The sequence below is a fragment of the Barbus barbus genome, assembly GCF_936440315.1.
Source record: "Barbus barbus genome assembly, chromosome: 34".
In the NCBI taxonomy this organism is placed as follows: domain Eukaryota; kingdom Metazoa; phylum Chordata; class Actinopteri; order Cypriniformes; family Cyprinidae; genus Barbus; species Barbus barbus.
Genome location: NC_136762.1, coordinates 8,806,437 through 8,833,543, shown reverse-complemented (window position 1 = coordinate 8,833,543; position 27,107 = coordinate 8,806,437). Strand labels below are relative to the sequence as shown.

Genomic DNA, 27,107 nt, shown 5'->3' with positions numbered 1-27,107 from the left:
GGTTTTGCCCATATACTGTTACATAGCTAAATTATAATTTAGCAAAATGAGATAAATAAATACAATTTTAAAATCTTAATAATAATTATTCGCTTAAATTATGAGGATATTTCAGCATTTGTTCCCCAGAAGTATATGTATAAAAAAAAATTCCTACTCTAACACTATTGCCTAATTGTCAAAATTATTATTTCTCAAATAAATAAATATTAGTAAGAATAACTCACTTCAGTTTTATTTATGTATTTTCAGATGTATTTAAAGGGATAGTTCACCCAAAAATGAACATTCTGTCATCATTTACTCATCCTCAAGTAGTTCCAAACCTGTATGAATGTCTTTGTTCTGTGGAACACAAAGGAAGATATTTTGAAGAAAGTTTGTTACCAGGCTGTTTTGGGGCACCATGGACTTCCATAGTAGGAAAAAAAAATACTATGGAAGTCAATGGTGCCCCAGAACTGCTCTGTTTCCCACATTCTTCAGAATATCTTCCTTTGTGTTCAGCAGAACAAAGACATTCATACAGGTTTGGAACCACTTGAGGGTGAGTAAATGACAGAATTTTCATTTTTGGGTGAACTATCCCTTTAACTTCTCAGCATAGATTTCAACTTAAAAAAAAAAAGTATAATTAGGTCAAAGTACATACACAGACTCATTCAGTATGTGAAGACTTGCCCTGTCCTACTGCCGGCACGCAATGCTGTCCCATGGTGTTTTGTCCACTAATTAAAAGGGACAAAAAGTCTAGGCAGAATAGCAAGTATCCCAACACCGGAGTCATTTGATTTCCTGTTTTCCATTTTTCAGTGTACCAGATACGGTTAGATAGCTCAGTTTGATTTGGTGATCCCATATCTGCTTTTTAAACATTTGTGTGAACGATGATTTTGTGCATTTTTAAAACTGATTTTTATATAATTTTAAGACATATAATACAAGTTTCTGTGTATTTCTCGGACTCCATTATTAAATAAAAGTGCTGATCTTTGCAGATGGAAAGAAAGTTGACCAGACATGTACATTCTAAGTTATTCCTGGAAAAGAAATAATTGCTTATAACATTGCCATGTCTATCATTTCTAAACTCATCTTCCTCATTACCCTGTAAGAAGCAGTCCTGATATGCTCTGTATATCAAACATTTTTCTTTTTAAATAATTTATGCTAGCAGAGTGGTTGTGTCACTAAAGGTCTTAAGCAGTGCTGTATAACCAAACTTTAATTTAGCACAGACTTCCACTACTTTTCTAAGACCCATTTGAGTTTGAATTTCAGTCAAACCTCACATCACATTTTTAAACGAAAATGTCACTTCACCAGTGTATGCGAAGATGTTCTTTTTCAGGGTTTCTTTTAATGTACCAAATAACAGGAGGTTAGGAACAGTGGTAGTTTCATTGGGTAACTAATCCTATCTCTCCCTTATTTCCGAATTCTGTCTCAGGCTCGTCCAGAAGATTACGCAAAGGAGTTTTTGGCCCACCAGACCCCCATTTCCTTCCACAAACATTGGAACATAGACCCTATTGCGGTGTTCAACAAGTGGTTGAAGAATGACAAAAACACAGAAGGACTACAGAAAAGCACTAAGGATGAATTATAGTGTCTGCGTTTGTGTGTGTGAGAGTAGTAATGCGTGTGTCTAGTCGGTGTCATCATTGCGTTCTTCATTATACTTATGTTTTCTATATAGTGAATCTTGCACAAACCTGAATGGAAGGGTGCCTTCTGGTCTGTATGAATGTCCTTAACTGTGTTTTTTTGGGAGTTGCATGTGTTAAGTGTTTGTTGGAGAAACATGTCTGAAATATTTATATTACACGATTATCACAACCTGTTCAAGTTTATTTGTAGGTTTATTTTGAAACACTTTTGTTTTCTAAAAGAATGGAATTATTTGTGAATTATAATATTGGAATTTATGATAAACTTCAAATCCTGTTGCCTTATATCTGTTTTTGCAGTGTCCTGATTTCAGTATTAAACACAAAACCAGCTGCATCTCATAACTAATGAGACTGTCATGAAGCTGTTGTGCTGTGTGGTTATTTAGGGCCACACTGGTGCACAGAGACAGAAATAGTAAAAATGCATATGATGGATCACTATGAGGAACATTATTATCTGAAAGGTAATGATGATGTTCTTGGCTGTTTTAAAGGTGATGTACTGTAAATGTGAGGTGTTGTTTACATGGTCATGAGCATCTTAGCCATTCTTAAAGGGGACATCAGATGCCCATTTTTCACAAGTTGGTATGATTCTATATGGCCTTCGTGAAACGTCTATAACATATTTTGGTTAAAATTTCTCAATGGTAGTGTAAAACAACACCCTTTTTACCTTGTCAAAAACAGCTCTGTTCACAGCGACCTGTTTCGGTACATGTCCCTTTAAATGATAATGAGCTACTGCTCACCCCACCCCTTCTCTTCCGAACTTGCTAGCTAGCACATTATTAGGAAAGGTGATTTTAAAAGATTAATTAAAAAAAAAAAAAAAACTCTACTCACTTCTTCTGTAGGTGAAGCTGGATCATGAATGATTCACCAGAACATAGACGCATTTAGGTTGATCGGAGGGCACATTCCCTTCAAAAACAAAAGTAATTCACTGCATCTTCAGCGGCTCAGATGTCGGGAGTAAATGATGGCTATGTTCATTATTACATCCAACACCTCGATCGCTTAGGAGACATTCTTGTCTACAACTGCTCTGGCGTCGAAACAATGGCGGACTGTTTACAACTCACTCAGGGCAGGTCTGTGATAAAACACCAGTGTCCGTCAACAGTCGTGGGATGTCACTTAGCTCAGAATCTGTGAACAGCTTGTTCTGAGAAAGTGCTTGTGATTTGTGGGGATTTAAAAAAAAAGAACTGGGTGGATTTTTATCATTATAGGGTGGTTGTGTATACACACTGCCAAGACACATAGGTTCAAACAGCATGTAAAAGTGAATTTTGCATCCAATGTCCCCTTTAATAGATTATTCACTGAGATAAAACCTCATACATTTTAAAGGTTAACTGTATATTTTATACAGCTTATGATGACTGTTTCCGAACAGTTTTCCCAAACAGCATCTGCACGGTCAGACAGGTGGTTCAGCCTAAAATCAACTTGCAGTTAAGCTCATTTGGATTTCAAGATATTTAAAGGGATAGTTCACCCGAAAATGAAAATTTTGTTATTAATTACTCACCCTCATGTCATTCCAAACCCGCAAGCCCTTTATTCATCTTCGGAACACAAATTAAGATTTTTTGATGAAATCCGAGAGCTCTCTGACCGTCCATGAACAGCAAGGGTACTACCATGGTCAAGGCACAAAACCGTAGTAAGGACGTTGTTAAAACAGTCCATGTGACATCAGTGGTTCAACCATAATTTTACGAAGAGTATCACAACGCATGTGTGTGGTGCTGCTGACGTACAGCACGCCTTGTTTACGTGCAGAGGAAAGCAAGTGTATGCGTCATGATACTCTCCATAATGGTGGTAGGGTGAGGCGGAGGAGAAGAATTGTGGAACCACTGATGTCACATGGACTGCTTTACCAATGGCCTTACTACATTTTTGTGCCTTGACCGAGGTAGTACCCTTGCTGTCTATGGATGGTCAGCGAACTCTCGGATTTCATCACAAATATCTTAATTTGTGTTCCGAAAATGAACAAAGGTCTTATGGGTTTGGAACAACAGTGTAAGTATTTAAAAACATAATTTTTCATTTTGGGGTGAACTATCTTTCATAAGTAACTGTCAAAACTTCCTCAATAAAATGCTGATTACAAATTTTAGATACATAAAATGGATGGATGAATAGATATTTACAGTGGTGTGAAAAAGTTTTGCCCCCTTCCTGTATTTTTTATTTTTATTTTTTTGCAGATTTGTCACACTTGAATGATTCAGATCAAACTAATTTTAATATTACACAAAGATAACCTGAGTAAACACAAAATGCAGTTTTTAAATAATTATTTCATTTATTAAGGGAAAAGGCTGTCGAAACCTGCCTGGCACTACGTGAAAAAGTAATTTCCCCCTAAATCTAATAACTGGTTATGCCACCCTTTGCAGCAACAACTTCAATCAAGTGTTTGCGATAACTGGCAATGAGTCTTTCACATCACTGTGCAGGAATTTTGGCCCTCTCTTCTTTGCAGAATTGTTTTTATTCAGCCACATTGGAAGGTTTTCAAGCATGAACGGGCTGTTTAAAGTCATGCCACAGCATCTCAATCAGATTTAAGTCTGGACTTTGATTTGGCCACTCCAAAACCTTAGTTTTGTTTTTCTTGAGCCATTCAGAGGTGGACTTGCCGGTGTGTTTGAGTTCATTGTCCTGCTGCATTACCCAAGTGCGCTTGAGCTTGAGGTCACAAACTGATGGCCGGACATTCTCATTCAGGATTTTCTGATAGAGGGCAGAATTCATGGTTCCATCAATTATGGCAAATCATCCAGGTCCTGAAGCTACAAAGCAGCCCCAGACCATCACACTACCACCACCATGTTTGACTGTTGGTATGATGTTCTTTTTATGAAATTCTGTGTTGGTTTTACGCCAGATGTAACGGGACACACACCTTCCAAAAAGTTCAATTTTTGTCTCATCAATCCACAGAATATTTGCCCAAAAATCTTGGGGATAATCGAGATATTTTTGGGCAAATGTGAGACAAGCTTTTGTTCATCAGTGGCTTTTGCCTTGGAACTCTCTCATGGATGCAGTTTTTGCCCAGTCTCTTTCTTATTATTGAATCATGAACACTGACCTTAATTTAGGCAAGTGTGGCCTGCAGTTCTTTAGATGTTGTTCTGGGTTCTTTTATGACCTCCTGGATGAGTCGTCGTTGCGCTCATGGAGTACTTTTGGTAGGCCAGCCACTCATGGGAAGGTTCACCACTGTTCCAAGTTTTCTCCATTTGTGTATAATGGCTCTGACTGTGGTTCGCTGGAGACCCAAAGCCTTAGAAATGGCTTTATAACCCTTTCCTGACTGATACATTTAAACTATTTAGTTTCTTCTCTGTTCTTGAATTTCTTTATATTGTGTGATGTGTTGCTCTTTAAGCATGCTTTACTTTATCAGACAGGTTCTATTTAAGTGATTTCTTGATTCAACAGGTCTTGCAGTAATCAAGCCTGGGTGTGGCTACTAGTGAAATTTAACTCAGCTTTCTAAAATAATGTTTAATCACAGTTCTTGTATGATTTAACAGGAGGGGGCAATTAATTTTTCACGTAGGGCCAGGTAGGTTTGACAGGTTTTTTTTCACCTTTATAAATAAAATCATCATTTAAAAACTCCATTTTGTATTTACTTGCATTATCTTTGTGTAATATTAAAATGTGTTTGATGATCTGAATCTTTTAAGTGTGAAAAATATGCCCCCCAAAAACAGGAAGGGGCCAAAAACATTTTCACAGCACTATAGATAGGTAGATTAAATGTTGGATTGATGGATGGATGGATAAATAGATATTAGAGTAGATGGATGGATGGATGGATAGATAGATAGATAGATAGATAGATAGATCTGTTGTGACAACAGAAGAGTTAATACAACCGACAACAGGTTCCATAGCAATCACAAAAGAAGAGGATGAGTCTGACGCACAGCTCTCTTTCTCTCTCTGTCCTGCTGGACAAACTTTTTGCAACAGCTGTAAGATGTGACTTGCTTCTCTAAATTCACTCTACAATGAGATACAGTCGCTTTTGTGCTCTTGAAACGTTGCGTTTGATCCAGTAACGCGCTCTTGTATTTATTCTTATCAACACCGTTACAACGCTCACTTGAAAAAAAGCTGTCTAGACAGATATTTTAGGATTTTTTAGCTCAGTGTTTGGATCAAATGTAATTACATTCATGTGGGCATGTAGCTAAGACTGGCACGACGGCACAATGAGGTCGATTTATTCAGCTGCTGTTACCGTTTTTACATCGGATTTATATTTGATATGGATATTGTTCACTATATCGATAACAACAACCAAAGGTAAGAAATTATCCATTTCAGTAAAGCATAGCTGGGTTATCTTTGAAAAATAAAAAAATCGTATTTCATGTATTTAGGAATAGATTTTAAAGGAATTTTAGGAATAGGGTTAACCTACTAAAATGTAGGCTAAATCTTAAATTGCTTCTTTGATGTTATATATTATTTATATTTAAAAAGGCTATAGGCTACATGTCATATTATTGGATCATAAATATCTTATTCATGGCCATATTCTAAATCCATTTAACCACATTTTACATAAAACATGACCTTATCAAATCCAGTCATACTCATGTGACATTTGTAGGCTAAGTGGTGCTAGACTTGCAGTGATAAGTTCATTGTACTTTTTCAACCACTTTATATTTCATTAATGGTGAGTAGAATCAAGTTGACTGGAAGCAAAGATATTATAATGATGAAAGTTTTTTTTTATACAGTTTACTTAAATATTCCTTTAGTACTAATTGGGAAAAGTAAATTGTGCTGTACCATATTAAAACATCTTGTAACACCTGTGGCATGTTGGACACTGAAATCCAAAATTTAGATCTGAAGTTTGAGAGGTTTGATAAGTGTCATGTTTTATAAACCTTGGTTTTAATTTATAAAGAAACGTATTGAGAGATCTTGATCATCAGTAATGTTAAATGCAACCTATATTTATCCACAATCTTAAATGTGACCCTGGACCACAAAACACAGTCATAAGGGTCCATATCATAAATTGGCCTTTAAAGTTGTCTAAATGAAGTTCTTAGCAATGCATATTACTAATCAAAAATTAAGTTTTTATATATTTACAGTTGGAAATTTACAAAATATTTTCTGGAACGTGATCTTTACTTAATATCCCAATGATTTTTGGGATAAAAGAAAAATCAATAATTTTGTACAATGTATTTTTGGCTATTGCTATTAATATACCCCAGCGACTTAAGACTGGTTTTGTGGTCCAGGGTCACAAATAATCTTTATCACTATTTTTAATATTGCTGTAAATTGGGCCAGTCATTCTAGCTCTTGAGGAACAGCCGTATTTTTCTAACTTTTTTGCATGAGGAGACAGTTCAAGGGCTTAGGTTTGAAGTGATTTTCATCAAAAAGCCACTGAATAACATTATAAATACGCTACCAAATGTGACCCTGGACCACAAAACCAGTAATAAGGGTCAATTTTTGTAAATCGAGATTTATACATCATAGGAAAGCTGAATAAATAAGCTTTCCATTGATTTATGGTTTGCTATGATAGGACAATATTTGGCCGAGATACAACTATACTGTAAAATCTATAAAATCTGGAATCTGGGTGCAAAAAAATATTAATATTGAGAAAATTGTCTTTAAAGTTGTCCAAATAAAGTTCTTAACCATGCAAATTACTAATCAAAAATTAAGTTTTGATATATTTACAGTAAGAAATTTACAAAATATCTTCATGGAACATGATCTTTGCTTAATATCCTAATGATTTTTGGCATAAAAGAAAAATCAATAATTTTGACCCATACAGTGTATTTTTGGCTGTTGCTACACATATTCCCCAGCTACTTAAAATTTAAGGTTTTTTGGTCCAGGGTCACAAATTTGCTTTGAATTGAATAGATATGGTCCTGTTTTAGATATGGACATTTAACCCAACTGTTGGTTGAAAACAACCCAGCATGTGTTCTGTCCAATATTTACCCAGCACTGGGTACAATTTAACAATCCTGAGTGTAAGGATTGTTTACTGAAAGGTTTTGTGTGGAACCCAAAATGGTTCTGTGGCATGCATCGCTGCAAAAACACCCTTTTGGAAACTTTATTTATCAGAGTGTATTCTGAATGACATTTCTGCAAAATGATTGTGAGTAAACTTCCAACCAAACCAAATCCAAATATGTTTAATAGTGCTTAAGTATTAATACATTGAGAATATAATTATATACTGATATTGATTCCCTGGGATCAGTTTAGTAAAAGATGCCTTAATATGAGAGCGCAAGCTGTTGTCTTTTTCTTGTGCTTGGCTTCTTTCACAAATGACACAATGTCTCGAACACTCAGTTCTCATTGAAGACATTCCAAGACACGTACAGCACAGACAGTTACAACACATGTTACAGAGGTCAAAGAAAATCACCCTCACTAAATTCATTATATATCTACATCATTCTTTAAAATTCACTTTTGCCTCATAAATATATGAATCCTATAAGAAAGCAGATCTCTTTATGGTTTGATATCTCTCTCCTCACCTCTTTATTTTCTTCTCCCTCACACCTTATCGCTGTCCAAAAATTATTTGCATTACAGATTTGCACTGATTGCTCATATGAATATTCCAATATTCTTGTCTCTGAAGCATGTGCCACCACATACGGAGGAGTAAGAGTCTTTATTATCTAACACTCAAAGGAAATGGGTTTATTTTTGATATAATCTGCACAGATGGTCCCTTTTCCCGAAGCATTTGGATGTGTGTTCGGAGATTAGCACTGTCTGGCTTATATCACTTCATATCTCATAATTGTTACAGATTGCTTCTTGTTCATGTTTTTACCAAAGCCTTAAAAGTCTCAATGAACTATAATATCATTAAGTACTGATTTGTAAATGTAAAGATGGATGTATAATCACATAACACATGATCAAGGTCTTGGGAGGATAAAAAGAGAAACTTACTGCACTTAGACCACCCAACTGCATATTTACATCTGAAGGACATCTTGATTATTTGATTACATATTACCTTAACTTTGAAAGTAATTCATAAAGAAGAATAAGCATCTGATTCCTAAGTGTGTTCTTGTATATCGTCCCTGCAGCAGGTCTGGAGCGCAGCCCTTCAGAAGACTGTCCCCTGGGTCACTTTCCATGTGGCAATGTGAGCATCTGTCTGCCACAGGTTCTGCACTGTAACGGCCAAAACGACTGTCCCAACGGAGCTGACGAGGACAACTGTGGTCAGAGCTGTTTATAAATACAGACATCTCACATGTAGCTTATCTTTATTTACTGCATTTCTGAGTGGTCACAAGGGCTTTATCACAACTATAAAGTATCATTCAAATGTTCTCTGACAACAGACTCTTAAATTTAATTTATTTATATTTTTTGTGTGTGTGTGAATTGTATCTTCCAAATGAAATAAAATAAAAAAATAAAATGTTTATCTATATAATTGAAAAGAATAATGCAAAATTCAATGGCAGAAATGTTTATGTTTATATTAACGTGTGTATGTGTGTTTTGTATGAATGTGTGTGTGCTTGTCTCATGTTGACTCTTATCGATGTCCATCTCTCTGAAGGAGACAACAGTGGCTGGGCAGATCTCTTCGACCAGACTTTTACAAGGGTTTATCCACAAGATCTTGCTACAGGCTGCCGTAAATTTACACCTAATCCCGTCATTACCTCTTCACAATTTGCTTTGTCTTAAAACTGCTTGTATTAGTACAGAATGTACCTAAACTATATCCAATGCATTGTGCAATATTTATGTCACTTGCAATATAAGTTTATATAAAAGTTACAAGTTCAAATGTATAATTTATTTCAAATGTATTTTAGAACATTTGCAACAAAGTAAAACAATGCAGTATAGTTCATTGTTAACTATATTTTGGCTGTCACTCTGTACAAACCTCTAATAGACTACTTAGTTTTGGCAGTTTGCATTGCCAAAACTATAGAATCTGAATGTGTGTGTGTGAGTATGTCTCTCTTTTCTGTCCTGCCTTGCAGATGTGGAGCAGTACCCTGATCGCTGCCAGTGCATTAACACTGATATCCACTGTGTGCATGTCAGCTTGAGATCCATTCCACAGGTGTCAGCGAATGTTACCTCCCTGTAAGCAGCCTTCCATTGCAAATCTGTTGTCAATATTCATTTTATTAATGATAAATGTCTAATTGTTAAAGTTCAAATTCAAATGACCATGTTAAAAAGGTTTAGCACTGCTTTTTTGGGACAGTCTGAATTATAATGTAACGGTCAGCTGTTAAGCAACAAACAACCAATCAGAAACTTAACTTAGCTTGCTTCGTTTTGCATATGTAAATGTTGTAAATGCTTCATTTATTCTTTCAGCATGAAACTGTCAAAAGGGTGATGTAAAATATAGAAGCACATTTCTGCCACAGAATAAAAACATGAAAAAGTAAGATAAACTCACAACTATGAGAAAAAAAGTCAGAGTTGGGAGATAAACATTTGCAATTAACCTTTTCACTTTTTAATTATGTGGCAAAAAACAGTATTGCGAGATGTAGACTCAGAACTTGGAGAAAAATTTCAGAATTGTATAACATAAAAAGATTTTATTCTTAAAGCTATTTTCCCAAAAAGTATATTTAGAAAAACTGGAGAGCATGTATAGGTAGAAATTTTGTAAATCTATAAATATTGTTTTGATGGCACAATATGCAAATGAGAACATTCACCTAAATGACAAATTCGTAGCAGTATATGCTATATCAGTATTGAGGGTGTTTTTTATTATTATTTCAATACACAAATGAAGCACTTTTGAGTGTTTAATTGGCTGTTTGTGTTGCTTTTTGGCAGTTCGTTGAAGAGTAACAAGATACGCGTGTTACCCGATGAGGCTTTCGTCAAATACATAAAACTACAGAGGCTGTAAGTATGAATAAGCATTTCTTGAGCCGTTCTTCTGATCCAGACAAGCTCCTCTTCATAATTTCTGTCACATAAAGTGTAATTGATTTCATAAAACCTGCCCAAGATAAATGGTGTAACTTTGGTATGCATTGACCTTAAGGAGATGCTTTACTAAAGCTACAAATCAACTCTAAGGGCTTGTATAATGGAGCTGTCATCCTGTACAGCTAATGCCACAATTATGTGGTACAAAAACAATTGGTTCCTGCATGGAGCTGATTAACATTTATGATCAGCTTTCTGCTGAATCCACTGAAGCTTTTATGATGACGCCATGGTCACCTTCATTTAAACTGAGTTTGCTGCTGCTTGTTAATCTCAGTATTGGCAGGTTGCTTTATAGCTTTCCATTAAACCTTGGATTCTATATGATGCTGTCTGGTGATTAACGAGCCAATTAAAGAACTAGCAGATCTGATTTCTGGTACAAACCGATGTGGACATGAGTAAGGCAACAAACACTTACAGTATGTTATTTATATGTACACAATATTTTTTAAAGATGTCAGCGTTACACCAATGGAGAGTAATGCTAATTGACATAACAGTTTGTCCTTTTTACAAATTATTTTCCTAAAAATAATAAATAAGTCATTTTTCTTTTTTTCACTCATTTTGGCCCCCTTTTTAATGTTTGAATGGAATATACTGTACGGTTCCTTTCAAAGGTTTTTGGTCTGTAAGATTTGAAAAACAAAAAAAAACTAATTCTGAATGTTTTTTGTTTTCCCATATTTTAAAAATTATATTTTATTAAATCTTAAGATATAATTAGGCTGATTTATAATGATTATCAATGATAACAATTGTATGAAACTGCTTAATGTTTATGGAATCTGTAATACATTTTTCAGGATTATCTGATGAAAAGATTTTTCAAATGAACAGCATTTGTTTGAAGTAGATATTTTTTTAACATTTTAATAATCTTCTGTCACTTTTAATAACTTAAATGCATCCTTGCTGAATTAATATTTTAATTTATTTTTAAAATAACCCCAGTTTTATAAATGTAATTTAAAAATGTTTTTTCTTTTTTTACTTTTTAATTAGAGTATTAGAAAGGAAGTGGATATGCAATACCAGATGTATTAAGTCATTAACATTTTAAACAACAAACTTAAAGTGCTGTTAATTATATTGCTATGCTATATTGTGAATAAATGTTTAAATTCTTTTAAAACCAACAAAGTTATGCAAACTATGCAAACTTTACCATTAAAGAAGTTTGTACTGTACCTACACTTCATTGTTTAGCTTATTTTTCATATAGAATAAATCCTCCTTATGTAAATCAATTTCATGAATAATTACCAATGGCCCACTTCTAATATTTTCATAATTCAAAGTCATTATTAAATATTTAACGTGGTAACCCAGAAATAACTTTTTTTCTGTATAGAGCCACAGCAGAAACACAATGTACTGCTGCAATGTACGAGGATGCCAGCATGTCGCAGACAAAGGATGTGTGAAAAGTCTTGAGGCATTCATTTTAACTGGCTAAGCACCTCTATTCAAATATTTATATATACTTAGATAAATGTTTGGTTGGGTACATTTAGTTTTGGATACAGTATTTGAGACACTCAAAGGATGGCATAACTACATTGCCAGAGCATAAGGTGTTTTGAAAGGATTCTTTGTGGTTTCTTGATGGTGTGATTGGTTACTGGCCCAAGTCAAAAAGTCTCTCTATATAATAATAAGAATGATGATATTTTAGTCTGGAGATATGGCTCGAGTCCTGATGTTTTATCAGTTGTGTAAAGCTGTTAACCACCTGTTGACCAAATTTTCTCTTTTTTTTTTCTTAGGTTTCTCCAGGATAATTGCATTGGCACTGTTTCCATTCATGCCTTTAGTGGACTGTATAAGCTGCAAAAGCTGTAAGTGCCTGTTTGTTTAATTACAAAAAATAATGTCAAGCACTGGATTTTAAGTTAGTTCAGACAGTATTCCTGACCCTTGTCTAATACAGTATATAGGAAGATATACAGTATCGACATGAATGAGTGATTGTATTTGCTTGATCTTGTGTTGTAGATCTTTGAGCCAGAACTGCATCTCCTTGCTTTCTCCTGGAGTGTTCGGGGATCTTCATCAACTCAAGTGGTTGTGAGTACAACCATCAACACATCAGCAAGATGTTAATATATGAGAAATGATCTTGCCATCTTCCAAATTCAAGATGATTACATCAGTCATATAGTCTACACTATAATATCTACAATGTATTGAAACAGCAGTAGATACCTGTACTTAAATGTAATTTTTGTGCATAAGTACAAAATACATATTACTTTTTTTTTGACCAAGAATAAAATCTTTATTAAATGATTAGGTTACAAATTTCTTTAGATTACATTAAAAAATCATAGTATACGCTACCATTCAAAAGTTTGTGGTCAGTGATATTTTTTGTAAATGTTTTGTAAAGAAGTCTCTTATGTTCAACAAGTCTGCATTTACTGTATGCTGAATTTTTAGTCGTCAGTGCCACATGATCCTTCAGAAATTATTTTAATATGCCGATTTAGGGTTCAAAAAAATATATTTATAAAATCATAATATCATTTGTAACATTATAAATTACTTTACTGTAACTTTTGATCAATTTAATGTGTCCTTGCTGAAAAATATTTTTTAAAATATTAAAATAATTTAAAATATTTTTTTCTTTAAAAACATTTGAACAGAAGCGTAGCTAGGTTGTCAGGGTGAATTAGGAAAAGCATCAAAATGCATTATTTTGGCTGATGGTTTAGGGACATTTTTGCAGGTTTTGAAGTGTTATTTCATCCTATTCAGGATTCTGGATGACAATCCCATAACAACAATTACAGCCAACACATTTACTGGCCTGAGTTCCCTCTTCTTCCTGTAAGTCTTCATCAGTCTTCATTTATGAAATGTTGGACTTGTTCATTTCCTTCTTTTGTTCAAACAAATCCCATTATTTGAGTGTGAAGTGCTACTCTTCAGAATCAGTGTGTTTTATAATTCCAACCCAGCTGATTCAGTCACAAAAAATATTGCTCTGACAAATATAATATATGCATTGCACTGTAGTTTTGAATGTCTGTATGAGGTGTCTGCTGACAGGTTATGATTTTCCGGCTCACCTCATCTCATCTCATTGTCTGTATAGGTCAATGGTGAACACCTCTCTAGAACAGCTTCCACCCTCCAGACTCTGCACCCATATGCCCTTTCTTAGCTGGCTGTAAGTGTCCGCTTCTCTTCTACTTAATATAAATGCCACAACTTGCTTGATTTTGAATTCAAAAGATGTTGGCAGCGAGGCAGCTCAGGTTTTGGAACAGAGCTAGATTGTACTAGTGTACTAAGAAACCGCCTACTATTCTTTACTCATCAAAAATTGATATCTTACAAGACATTAGAGTTACCCACTGTGTTTGTGCCTGATTAAACAATTGACCTGCCTGTGACTCATTTGTACCAGTTGTCATGTCAAAAGTACTTTGTTGCGCAAAGTAGTTCTCATGTTCAGACAAAAAAAAGTCTTGACTGACAGTGGTGACAATATCTATTGAACGTGTTCTTGCAGTTTGTTTCACCCAGGCACCCATGCAGGTGTTTGAGAGTGAAACTAAAGCAACCAAAGAAATATTCAAGAATTACTGAAGGGCCTGTCCCAATAATGTCTTATAGTACATAATTCAGAGGGATGTGTATTTTGGAACCTCCCAAGATCTCCAGTATAATCCTGTTTTACAAACTTTGCTTGTTTTTAAACTGCAAAACAGTGAATTCCAGTTAAAGTGAATTATGCAAAATTAGAGCGCATAGTAAGAGATTGTTTTTGTATAAGATTCAAGAACAGTTCAGATTGCTCACTGAATATTGAACAGCTCTTATAGCAACATTGAAGATATTCTATACATTGTATATAGGTTATTGTATATACAGTAGATTGTATATAGATACTCGAAACATTGGTTACAATGGTAATTTAAAGTGCTTTAAGTTCATTTCTACATGTTAATAATATAAATACATTTATATTAGTATTATAAATAAATATTATCATATATACACACACACACACACACACACATATATATACTTTTTTTTTTTTTTGCATGTACACCTTTATCATTTCCTTCAGCATTATTATTATTATTTTTTTTGTTAGATCTTTTCAGATTGCAGACAGGTTTGAATGCTACTAGGGGATCATCCTTAATAGCATCTCTTTAGTACAAGAACACTATGTTCTCAGTTGTTAATGCCACTGTTATTCTCTCTTTGGCCATCTTGTCCATCACTGACAGAGAAACAGAATGAGTTGGATTTCACTGATGTGCCGACGTGTTTCTATGAGTGAAACCAAATCATCTTAGACCTTCAGCTCTCATGTTATTTTTAAATATCATGTATATATGAAGTACATGTCAGTTTGCCTGTATTATATTTACTGAAATGTTGTATGTCCAGCATTTTTATTTGCATTATGAATGTTTACTCATCAATGCACATTGACATGTTCTTTTAAAGGGATTTCGTAGGGAACCGCATTAAGACTTTGGGCTTGTCAACTTTCCTTGGTTGTGAACATCTGACCGTGCTGTGAGTATTAACATTATTAGTATTAATATTTTTGGAGCTGAAGCTAATTATACCATCTGTATGATAAGCTTTAAAGTTAGAAGTCAAAATTTATCTTGAATGTAATTTAAATGTATAGTTCAGATTAATGCATAATTTAAATGATTTTATTTTGCATTATTTTCAAATGTAATAAAAAAAAATTCTGTACAAATTATATCAGCATAATTTGAATATTTCATCTCAGACTTTTGGTTCCAACTTTGTCTTAATTTATATTTTCTCTGATCTAAGTAATTTAAAAGTAAAAACTCAAGAGTGTGTTAATGTAGCCAGTGTTATTCTAGTATCATTTACAGTGCCTATAGAAAGTCTTCATACCCCTTCATTTTTTTTCACATTTTGTTATGTTGCGTCATATTAAACTGCTATAAATTACTTTTTTTCCCCCACATAAATCTACACCCCACTCACCATAATGACAAAGCAAAAACCGGATTTATCACAACTTTGCAAATTTATTAAAAATGAAACACTGATAAAATTACATTGCACAAGTCTTCATACCCTTTACTTTGACACTAGAAATTTAGATCAGGAGCATTCCAGATTCACTGGATCGTCTTTGAGATGTTTGAAATTCTACTGTGTTGAAGGTGCAGGAGCATTTAGCCTCCATAATCCTTAATGGATGAAGTTTGAAACAACCGGGACTCTTCCTAGATCTAGCCTCCTGGCCAAACTGAGCAATCGAAGTTCACCTTCTAACATGACAATCACCCTACGCACACAGTCAAGACAATGCAGGAGTGGCTTAGGGACTACTCTATGAATGTCCTCGAGTGGCCCAGCCAGAGCTGGGACTTGGAACCAATCATACTTCTTTGGAGAAACCTATAAATGGCTGTCCACCGATGGTCCCCAGCCAACCTGACAGAGTTTGAGATGATCTAAAGTGAAGAATGGGAAAAACAAAAAAACAAATGCTGATGTGCAAACCTTGTTGCATCATACCCAAAAAGACCTGAGGCTTTAATTGTTGCCAAAGTGCTTTAACTAAGCTTTGAGTTAAGGGTATGAAGACTTGTGCAATGTCATTTTTCCAGTGTTTCCTTTTTAATAAATTTGCAAAGTTGTTTTTTGGATACTTTACCGGTTTTTGCTTTTTCATTATGGTGCGTGGGGTGTAGATTTATGTGGAAAAAAAGTAATTTAAAGCAGTTTAACATAATAACGCAACATAACAAAATGTGAAAAAAATGAAGGGGTATGAACACTTTCTCTAGGCACTGTAGATATTGTAGTTTTTATTAATATTTAGAATGTTTTTATTTTTTAATTTTCCATTTTCATGTTAAATTATAATTAAAGTTTTAGTAATTTTGTGTCAGCGAATTCACGCAGTCACAGCCTCCACCATCACCGCAGTCATCAGCCACCACTTACACCAGATCACACTCACCTGATTTCTGATCACTTGCACCTGCCGACTCCAATCAAGTGACCTTTAAGAACACGCTTCATTCAGTCACTCATCGTCCGGTCTACCGTTCACTACCTAAAGCTGTACCAGACTCCCGTGCACTACTTACCTTTAGATCTCCTGACGATTCTCCAATGTTGATCTGCCATGCTCTTGGACACCCGATTTCCGACGAACCTGCAATGAAACCATATATCAGTATACAGCTAAGAACCCAAGAACTAAACACTGTGTTTGACACTCACCTGCTATTGCTCTTCACGATTTGCTTCCACAAGCCTGTCAATAAACCTGCATGTTTATTAACTTACCTGTTATTTCTGGCTAGATTTGTGACCGAAGACTGGACCAGAACCATTCACCTCCATGGATCCCCACACTCCTACTCCCGCGGAGGGAGTAGCGGGTGGAATGAGGCAGCTCTCCTCAGCGCCTACCGACAAGGTTTGGATCCCCGCATCTGTACTCAGATGGCTATCTACGATGATACTGTTGGTCTGGAGAGCTTCACGCAAAAGGCCAATCGCATTGCCCAACGCTTGTCAACTTGCCACACACCTGTAGCCGTCCACTAGACTGTCGCACCCGCCACCAGCCCTCCAGTACCAGAGCCCATGCAACTGGACTCCACACGGCTCTCCCACGCTGAGCGTGCTCGCCATCTCGCGGCTGGACTCTGCTTATACTGCACTGCCGCAGATCACTTCATTGGAACCTGCGCTGTCAGACCCCCACGCCCAGCGGTGAGTACTCTAAAATTAGATCCAGCCATTTCGTCTTGCTTTCCTTGCTATCTGTGCAACTACTCACTCCAGATCATTCCGTTACAGTCCCAGCCCTTGTCAACTCAGGCTCCGCGAGCAACTTCATCTCACAAGACCTACTAAGCCATCTTCATCTGCCCCGTTCCCATCAAGCCCGGGAGCTCCGAGTCAAAACCATCCAAGGGAAACCGCATGGACGTGGGCAGGTGAAATATCGAGCACCACCATTGAAACTCAAGATTGGCAGCTTGCATGAGGAAGAGATCATATTTCTGGTACTGGAGGGACCCATGGTGGATATCATCCTGGGACGCCCCTGGCTTGTGCTCCACTCTCCAGAAATCAGGTGCAACTCGTGTGAGGTTAATCGCTGGAGCGAGTTCTGCTATCAAAACTGCCTGTCTGCTTTGCCTCGACAGCTCGGCCGGTCCCCAGATCACCTCCACGCGCATTGAAAGTCCTGAAACTCTGGAGACACCCTCTGTCCCACCTGATTATGTGGCGTTCCAGGATGTTTTCAGTAAGCAAGCAGCTACTCCATTGCCACCTCACCGGCCATGGGACTGCGCCATTGATTTGCTGCCTGGAGCTAAAATCCCTAGAGTTTACCCCCTATCCATCCCGGAGCGCAAGGCTATGGAGGAATGCATCCAGGAGGGTCTTCACCCTGGAATCATTTGTCCATCCACCTCACCAACAACAAGTTTCTTCTTCGTGGGCAAGAAGGAGTGGGGTTTGCGGCCATGTATCTATCGAGCTCTGAACTCCCAGATGGTGAAACTCGCAACTGTAAGACTGACACCCTTTCACACCTGCACTCTCCCGATTTCCCCATCTGACCCAGAGCCGATTCTCCCTCCAGCCCTGATTTGTAAGTCCGATCCAGTGGAATATCAACAAGGACATCAGAGCCGCCACTCTGGCTGAACCCACTCCGCTGGGAGGCCCAGAAGGGAAAATGTATGTTCCCACCTCCCAACGACAGTCGCTTCTGGGCTCAGTTCACAATGTACCGGGCTATGGACATCCAGGCAGCCAACGGACCCTCTCACTCCTCCAAGCTCTCTACTGGTGTCCCAGTCCCGTGATGTCATCAGGTACATCTGAAGTTGCTCAGTCTGTGCCAAATCCAAAACTCCTCGTCACCTCCCCATAGGCAAGCTCGTGCCCCTACCCATTCCTCGCCGGCCGTGGTCACATATTGGGATTGACTTTGTAACTGACCTGCCCAACTCTGATGGTAACACTTGTGTATTTGTGGCAGTAGATCGCTTCTCGAAGGCCTGTAAGCTGGTTCCACTCACGGGGTGGCCAACTGCACTGGAAACTGCTGAAATTCTGTTTACTCATGTCTTTAGCAACTACGGAATTCCTAGATTATTGGATTATTTGTTCCAAGCGAGAGAGTGTGGGACTTGGCTCATGTCCAGCTCCAATGTGCAGTGCAGAGGCAAAGACCTTTGCAGATGCCCGGCGTTCCTCCACTCGTACCTACCATCCTGGAGAATGGGTATGGCTGTCCACCCGGGATCTGCGCCTGCCCTGCAAGAAGCCCACTACATCAGTCCATTTAAGATACAGAGGCAGATTAATGAGTTACTAACTCCAACTGCCACCCAGGTACAGAATCTACCCCACCTTTCACATGTCCCTCCTTAAACCCTTCTCTCCTTCCACACCAGGACCCACTGAGCCAGACATCCTGGATTTGCGGCGGCAGTGTGGCCGGCTAGAGTACCTAGTTGACTGGGAAGGATATAGACCAGAGGAACGGTCTGGGACAACATCCTGGATCCCATGCTACTTGATGACTTCCATCCGAATCGTCCTGCACCCAGAGGCCGTGGCCGCCCCTGGAGGAGGTAATGTCAGCGAATTCACGTAGTCACAGCCTCCACAATCACCACAGTCATCAGTCGCCACTTACACCTGATTACACTCACCTGATTTCTGATCACTTGCACCTGCCGTCTCCAATCAAGCCAACTTTAAGAACAAGCATCCCTCATTCGGTCTACCGTTCACTACCTGGAACTGACTCCCTTGCACTACTTACCTGTGTGTACTTGCCTTTAGATCTCCTGACGATTCTCCAACGTTGATCTCCCACGCTCCTCCATCCAATCTCCAACGAATCTGCAATGAAACCATATATCAGTATACAACCCAAGAACTGAACACAGTGCTTGACACTCCCCTGCCATTGCTCTTCACGATCTGCTTCCAAAAGCCTGTCAATAAACCTGCCTGTTTATTTACCTGTTGTTTCTGGCTCGATTTGTGACATTTTGTTGTGCTTTTCTTTTTAGTTTTTTTTTTTTTTTAAATCGACATGGTTTATATTTTTATTTCATTTAGTTTTAGTTATTTTAATGTAAATATTTTATTGGCAATTAGCTGAAATAAGTATTTTATTTCGGTTAACCTTTTTATTTTATTTCAAGCAATTATTTTTAGTGAACTAAAATAACACTAATTGTTGCATGTAAGAAAACAAAACTAAATCTCCCTCTCTATGCTTGAAAATCAGTTTCTCCAGCCAAAAACATACCATTTTAAAAAAGGAAAGATTTACAAAGACAAGTTCCAGATCAGGACCCTCTCGATGTGGTTTGCTCCTCACTCTTCTCATCCTTGCTGTCTTCTAGGTCATTGAGAGCCAATCTCATCAAGAGTTTGCCAGAGAACACCTTCCAATCTCTGCGTATGATGGGAGACCTGTAAGTGAAGATGAAGAATGAGTGTGTGCATGGAAACAAAGGGGTTCGGGTTCGTGAGCTTTTAGTGAGTTTGTCCTCTTCGCTTTTGCAGGGATCTGTCCAGTAACTTGATAAAGGAACTTCCAGTCAGTATATTCAAGGATTTACCCTCATTGCAGATTCTGTGAGTAACTGTGCTGCTGTCTGTAAGTACACTTCATTATTACGTGTAACTATTCCATAAAATGGCCTGCTGTGTTTTCTCATTTGTAGTAATCTGTCCCAAAACCCACTGGACCACATCCATCCAGGCCAGTTTAGCCACCTAATTCAGCTCCAGTCTCTGTAAGTAACCGCATTATCTGGGGTTTTCATGAGATTTTCAACAATAAATGTTAAAAAAAAATCTAATATGCTGTTGTGACCACACAACAAAGGTAGGTTTCCAAATGAAATGATTCTCACGTGGAGTTGAATTAGTGTTTGTGAGCAGCGCAGACTGATGATAAAACAAACAAACAGCAGACCAGGCTGTATTGGAAATTGGAAATTCTTGTAATCACTGAGGCTCAGAGCTTGTAGACGGTGAGCGGATGGAGGTCAGCGGAATCACCGAAGGCTCCTGATATAGGACTTAATAATAAAGCTTGGATACTCTGTTTCTGCAGTGGCTTGGAGGGAGTGGAGATCCCAAATATCCAGACAAGCATGTTTCACCCCATGGATAACCTCTCCTACATGTAAATATTTCATTCTGCTTTCAATTAGTGGAATTCCAAATACATCACTTCACAGTAGAAGAGTAATTCTATATTCTGACTTTTTTTTATCCTGAATATCATGTACATAATAGTGTAGATAATAGTTGGTGTGTAAAGCTCTAAATATATATACACGCACACTGCCGGTCAAATTTTGGGATCAGTAAGATTTTTCATGTTTTTAAAACTTTTCTTCTGCTCGTCAAGGCTGTATCTGTTTGATCAATAATGCAGAACAAAAACTGTTATTTTGTGAAATATTATTGCAAATTAAAATAATAGTTTTCTATTTTAATATAGTTTAAAATATAATTTATTTCTGTGATCAAAGCTGAATTTTCAGCATCATTACTCCAGTCTTCAGTGTCACATGATCCTTCAGAAATCATTCTAATAAGCTGATTTATAATCAATGTTGGAAACCGTTGTGCTACTTCATATTTTTTTGTGGACCTGTAATATTTTTTTTTAGGATTCTCTGATCAATAAAAAGTAAAAAATAACAGAATTTATTTAAAAAAGAAATTGTTACAATTTACAATGCTATTCAAAAGTTTTTTTTTTTTTTTTTTTTTTTTTTTTTTTTTTTTTTTAAGAAATTGATATTTTTATTCAGGAGGGATATGTTAAATGAATAAAAAGTCATAGTAAAGACTTCTTTCTGAAGGATCATGTGACTAAAGACTGGAGTAATGATGCTGAAAATTCAGCGCTACGTCACAGAAATAAATTATATTTTTAAAGTATATTAAAACAGGAAACCAATATTAGAAATTGCAATAAGATTTCATAATATTACAGTTTTTTTCTGTATTTTTGATCGAATACAGCCTTGATGAGCAGAAGAGACTCCCTTAAAAAACATAAAAAATCTTACTGATCCCAAACTTTTTAGCGGCAGTGTATATGTATATATATGACTGAGTGTGTGTGTGTGTGTAAAATATTTGCTACCTTTATAGTTTTGTATTTGATATACCGGATTAAAGGGCTAGAACTTCTGGTTCTCATCTATCACACTCATTAATGGATCATAATCATCAGATATATAATCACCTTTCAGCTGAGTTGATATCGGCAGAAGTCTCTCGTCCTTTCCTCCGGTGTCCGTCCTGGCTCAGTCAAGTTCGGGCCACTTGGAACTTGTAATAAAGATTTTATTCAGGTTCTGATAACTAGTTATTATTTATTAATCACTCAGAGACTTGTTTAAAAGGGTTAACGAATCACCAACATAATGGTTTCTTTTTATTAAAAACAATAACTCATAAGCAAATAACAGCGAGTAAAAGATCTTCATCACGAATGTCGGCCTCGTACATTCATTGTTTCAGCATTTTATAGACTTGCATATCATTTGCATTAATCACATAAAACCTCCCATCACTTTCCCCTCTTCTCCCCCTGCTAGTGCAGGCAGGAAATGTAACCTTTGCTCCAGAAGCTGCACAAGGCAGGGTCGGAAGTTCAACAGAAAAAAATATAACATCTTCAGATAGCAAGCATGCATATTGCTATTTTAAACTATAAGGAAAGTAGCAACACCTTAGAAAACATACAAATCTTTATACTTGTCTGAACCACTATATCACACCTCTAGCAGGTGCGAGTAACACCTTAAGTCTCTGTTTCAACTTGAAATTCCATTCTGCAAACAGGTTGCAAAATGCATCTCATAGTTTCGACCGCTCTCTTACAAAACAAATAAAATAACCACATAACAATTGTAACCACAAAGCAATCAATACTCGTGCTCTTAAATATACAGCACATACTTCTTGGTATAGCATCTAGCATTCACATGTCTGTGACGGGAGTTTGAAGTTCTATTGTTTCTAATTCATTTGTCACCATTTGCAATTCAGCTGAAAAATCATACAACTTAAGTATTTCCCTCATTAACTTCATTATTCTTTTATTCACCAATTCTTGTTTCCTCATTAACTTCAGAATTGCTCTCATTTTGAAGAGGATCTTTTGGTCCCCCAGTTCCCTTTTAGATCCGCTTCCTTAGTTCCTTCTTCTCCTGTTTCTTGACCTTCTTATCCTGGAGACGTTGAAGTCCCTGTGCTAAAAGATCATTAAAATCAATTTCTATCTTATCTGACTGTTTCTTTACTGCTCCCGGCTGGGGATCGATCAGGAGATGCTTCAATATTTAACACTTTAGAATAGGTAACACTTGTTAACTATTAACTACGACTTTTCCCTCAATAAATTCTTAATTTGCTGCTTATTAATAGTTAGTAAGGTAGTTGTTAAGTTTAGGTATTGGGTAGGATTAGGGATGTAGAATAAGATCATGTAGAATAATGTGCTTGATTAGCACTAATACATGGCTAATATTCTAGTAATATGCATGCTAATAAGCAACTAATAGGTGTAACCGTAAAATAAAGTGTTACCGATTTATAATGTGAATGGAGAAAATGGTAGTTGCCTTCAGAATGGTGTAGTTACAACATCTGCCAGCAGGGTTTGAACTTTAACTTTACGTGATTTAACACATTAACAAACTAAACTATGTATTTAATTTCCACATAATTTTTTTCTTAGATATTTCAAGAAGTTTCAGTACTGCTCTTACGCCCCACATGTCCGAAAGTGTAAACCGAACTCAGATGGACTCTCGTCTTTTGAAGATCTGCTTGCTAATGTGGTTCTTCGTGTGTCTGTGTGGGTCATGGCTTTTATCACCTGCTTTGGAAACCTCTTTGTCATCGGGATGCGGACAGTCCTGCGGGCTGAGAACAACCTGCATGCCCTCTGCATCAAGGTTTTGTGCTGTGAGTACCAGAGGTATACATTTGACCTCATTATATTAAACACTAAATACATTTATTTATAAGTTAAAATCATGCGGCCAAGTCTTTTAAGAGATCAGCATTAATGACACCAGAGGGCACATACATCTGTTTTTAGGGTTTATTTCTACTATAATTGGCTGACAGTTATGAAACCATGTGACGCAAGCAGAAGCAGCTGGCACTCCTGGAAATAAACCATTTTCTAGGGCACTGAGCTCTCAAATTATAAGTGTTCCTGCGCCCATCATGTCCTCTCAGTTACATCAAGTATTACATGTATAGCAAGCTATGTCTCAATTATCCAGTTACCTTAAAAAAATGTGGATTTCGTCTGACTGAAGAGCTCTCCCCTGTGCTTTCAGCAATCAGATCCGTGCGACAGCAGTTGACAATATTATTTAGTTCTGGAAGAGCATGTCTAAGATATTTGAAAACATTTTTCTCCATGTCCTCTTGCTGTCAGTACCCTTTAACTAAAGAGTCTCACTGTTGACAGTCTGGAGACATTCAGCTTGAAAGGCTGTCATGATTGGACAGGAAATCTATAACCTTGTAACAATTCTATTCACACAGGATTCGCTCTCTATTACAATCACCTTCAGTAATCAATTCTAACTCTTGCTGGAGTTCTTGAGCTGGTGCCATGAATCAATGCACCCTGTTTGGCATGGGAAACACTTCCATTTTAGCCTGCAATGCCTTTGCCACATGTGCTTCAGTCACGTACCTGTGCTGTGCCTCGTAAAAATTGATTTCTGGCTTGCTGGTGTTGTGATTTGTCTTTTAAAAATACAATTTTACACATTTCATATGTGCAGGAATAGCTCCAACATTCTGGCGCAAGATCAAATTATAAATCAGGACACTACTTGTTCATTAATGCATTCTGCTTCTGGCATCCAGTGAGTACTAGCTGTTTACCACAATGCATCATTTGTCCCTAGGTGCAGACTGCCTGATGGGGGTCTATCTGTTTTTCGTGGGGGTCTTTGATGTGAAGTTCCGTGGCGAGTACAACAAGAACGCTAAGCTGTGGATGAACAGCATGGAATGTCGTATCATTGGCTTCCTGGCTATGTTGTCCTCTGAGGTTTCCGTCATGCTGCTCACTTATTTGACCATGGAGAAGTTCCTGGTCATTGTTTTTCCTTTCAGCCACCTGCGACCAAGCAAGTGCCAAACCTTCACCGTTTTGATCTCTATATGGCTGTTGGGTATCTCTATCGCTGCAGTGCCTCTGCTTAATGAGGAGATGTTTGGGAATTATTATGGACACAATGGAGTGTGTTTCCCCCTTCACTCTGAACGTCTGGAAAAGCCCATTGCAAAGGGATATTCCACTGGGATTTTTCTTGGTGAGTTCTGCCACTGGTGAAAAATATTTGATGTATAACAGATATTTTTGATCTATTGAAATAAAAAGTTACTCCAGTCCAATACTCTAATCCATTCCCCAGTACACAAAGACCATTTATTGAAACTAAGCTGCAAAAATTGTGATGTCACATCCTCAAGCTTATTAACATATGACCGCCACAACTATTGAACTGACTTTCATTTTTTTTAGGAATAGGTTACCATTCAAAGGTTTAAGGTCAGTGAGATTTTTAAATGTTTTTGAAATAAGTGTTTTATACTCATCAAGGCTGCATTTATTTGATCAAAAATGCAATAAACATAAAATATTTTTACAATTTAATATAACTGTTGTCTATTTCAATATTTTAATATTGAAATATTAATATTGATCCTTCAGAAATCTTTCTAATATTCAGATTTGGTGTGCAAAAACCATTTTTATCAATGTTGAAAGTTGTGGAAGATATATTAGATGTTTATTATATATTCCACAGCATTTATTTAAAAAAAAAAAAAGTCATAAAATTAAATTTCCTTACTGTCATGTTTGATCATTTTAATAAAAGTATTAATTTCTTATTAAAAAATCTTGCTGACCCCAAACTTTTGAATGCTAGTGTATTTCACAATGTTTTCTTTTATATTACTCATTATGTACACAGAAAAATTAGCTAATCATAACAAATGTCATTTACATATTCTTAATGATATATTATGCAAAAATCCTGTTTAATTATAAGAGTCAGAAACAGGGTGGGATATGTCATGTAAAACTAAATGATGGCTAGTTTATAACTAAATATATTAGTATTTTTGATGCAGGAATATATATATATATATATATATATATATATATATATATATATATAAAGTAGGGAATACGTTGGCTCAACCTCAACCTTTCAGTATTCTGAAGAATATCTGTGTGCGCCACTTATTGTTAATTTCTACTGATGGCACTCGTTTATTCACAATATCAACCATACTGAATTGATGAAAGCTATTTTCCAGCACATTAAGCTATGCGCTCTACGGCACACTGAAGAAGCCTCTTAGTCACAGTACAGAGATGGTCTTGACACGTTTTCATGCTTTGTGCTGTTGTTCAATCAGAGTTTTATGTTTATAATTGTAGGACTTAACCTGGTGGCCTTCCTCATCATTTTCGTGTCCTACTCCAGCATGTTTTACTCCATCTATAAGACAGGCATCAATGCCACACAGCTGCGTGGACGGCTGCACAGGGATGTGGCAATGGCAAAACGTTTTTTCTTCATCGTGTTCTCTGACGCCATCTGCTGGATTCCCATATTCCTTGTCAAAATCCTTTCCCTGCTGGAAGTTGAGATACCAGGTTAGATGGTCTTAAAGCTACATGAAACAAATAATGCACTATATTTTACTGAAAGAAAAGAAAATGTCTTTCATATATGATGTCTCTCTCTCTCAGGAACAATAACATCTTGGGTGGTGATCTTCATCCTCCCCATCAACAGTGCCTTGAATCCCATCCTGTACACACTGACCACCAGTTTCTTCAGAGAGCAGGTGGGACTTTTGTGGTGCCACTGGCAGAGACAGCCAAGGCTCAAACAGGACCGCAAGAGCCTCACCAGCTCTGTTATCTACACAGACCCCTCAAGGTCTTCTCTCTGCATCACAACTACACCCCACAGACATCTATTTTAGACATAGATGGCAGGTTTAGATGAAAATGTTCTATATTATGTACACTGCATTTGTCTGTAGTGGATCTACAGCGTTTTCAGCGTGCCGGAGCACTGAAACACGATGTCCTGGTAGAGCCTCTTTGCTGGTGAATAGGCATAATCATGGATTGCACTCAGATGCTACAGTGGAGGCCTACGTTAGATTATGTATCTAAAGGTAGGCTGTTATGGTTGGACAATAATGAAAAAGCATTAAGATTAAACAAAGTGCAAGATATCTTGACACTGTGCTCTTGCTGTA

At 36.9% G+C, this 27,107-nt stretch overlaps 2 protein-coding genes across 2 annotated transcripts in view; both read left to right on the top strand.

Moving 5' to 3' along the window:
- The window catches only part of b3glcta (beta 3-glucosyltransferase a), a 110,861-nt gene extending 108,368 nt beyond the window's left edge, over window positions 1-2,493 (top strand). The window contains exon 15 of the mRNA XM_079392647.1: window positions 1,451-2,493. Within this exon, the coding sequence (XP_079248773.1) occupies window positions 1,451-1,609 (159 nt within the window). The 3' untranslated portion in view covers window positions 1,610-2,493. The remainder of the gene's footprint in view (window positions 1-1,450) is intronic.
- Window positions 2,095-26,848, top strand: rxfp2b (relaxin family peptide receptor 2b; the record flags this gene model as incomplete). Its single annotated transcript, XM_079391449.1, is given in 19 exon segments — window positions 2,095-2,137; window positions 8,834-8,971; window positions 9,319-9,396; window positions 9,755-9,860; window positions 10,578-10,649; window positions 12,509-12,580; window positions 12,738-12,809; window positions 13,503-13,574; window positions 13,843-13,917; window positions 15,213-15,284; window positions 20,159-20,230; window positions 20,322-20,393; window positions 20,483-20,554; window positions 20,878-20,949; window positions 23,527-23,756; window positions 24,722-25,132; window positions 26,272-26,490; window positions 26,587-26,787; window positions 26,790-26,848. Coding segments are annotated over 19 exon segments (2,208 nt in total).
- Between the last annotated feature and the right edge of the window lie 259 nt (window positions 26,849-27,107).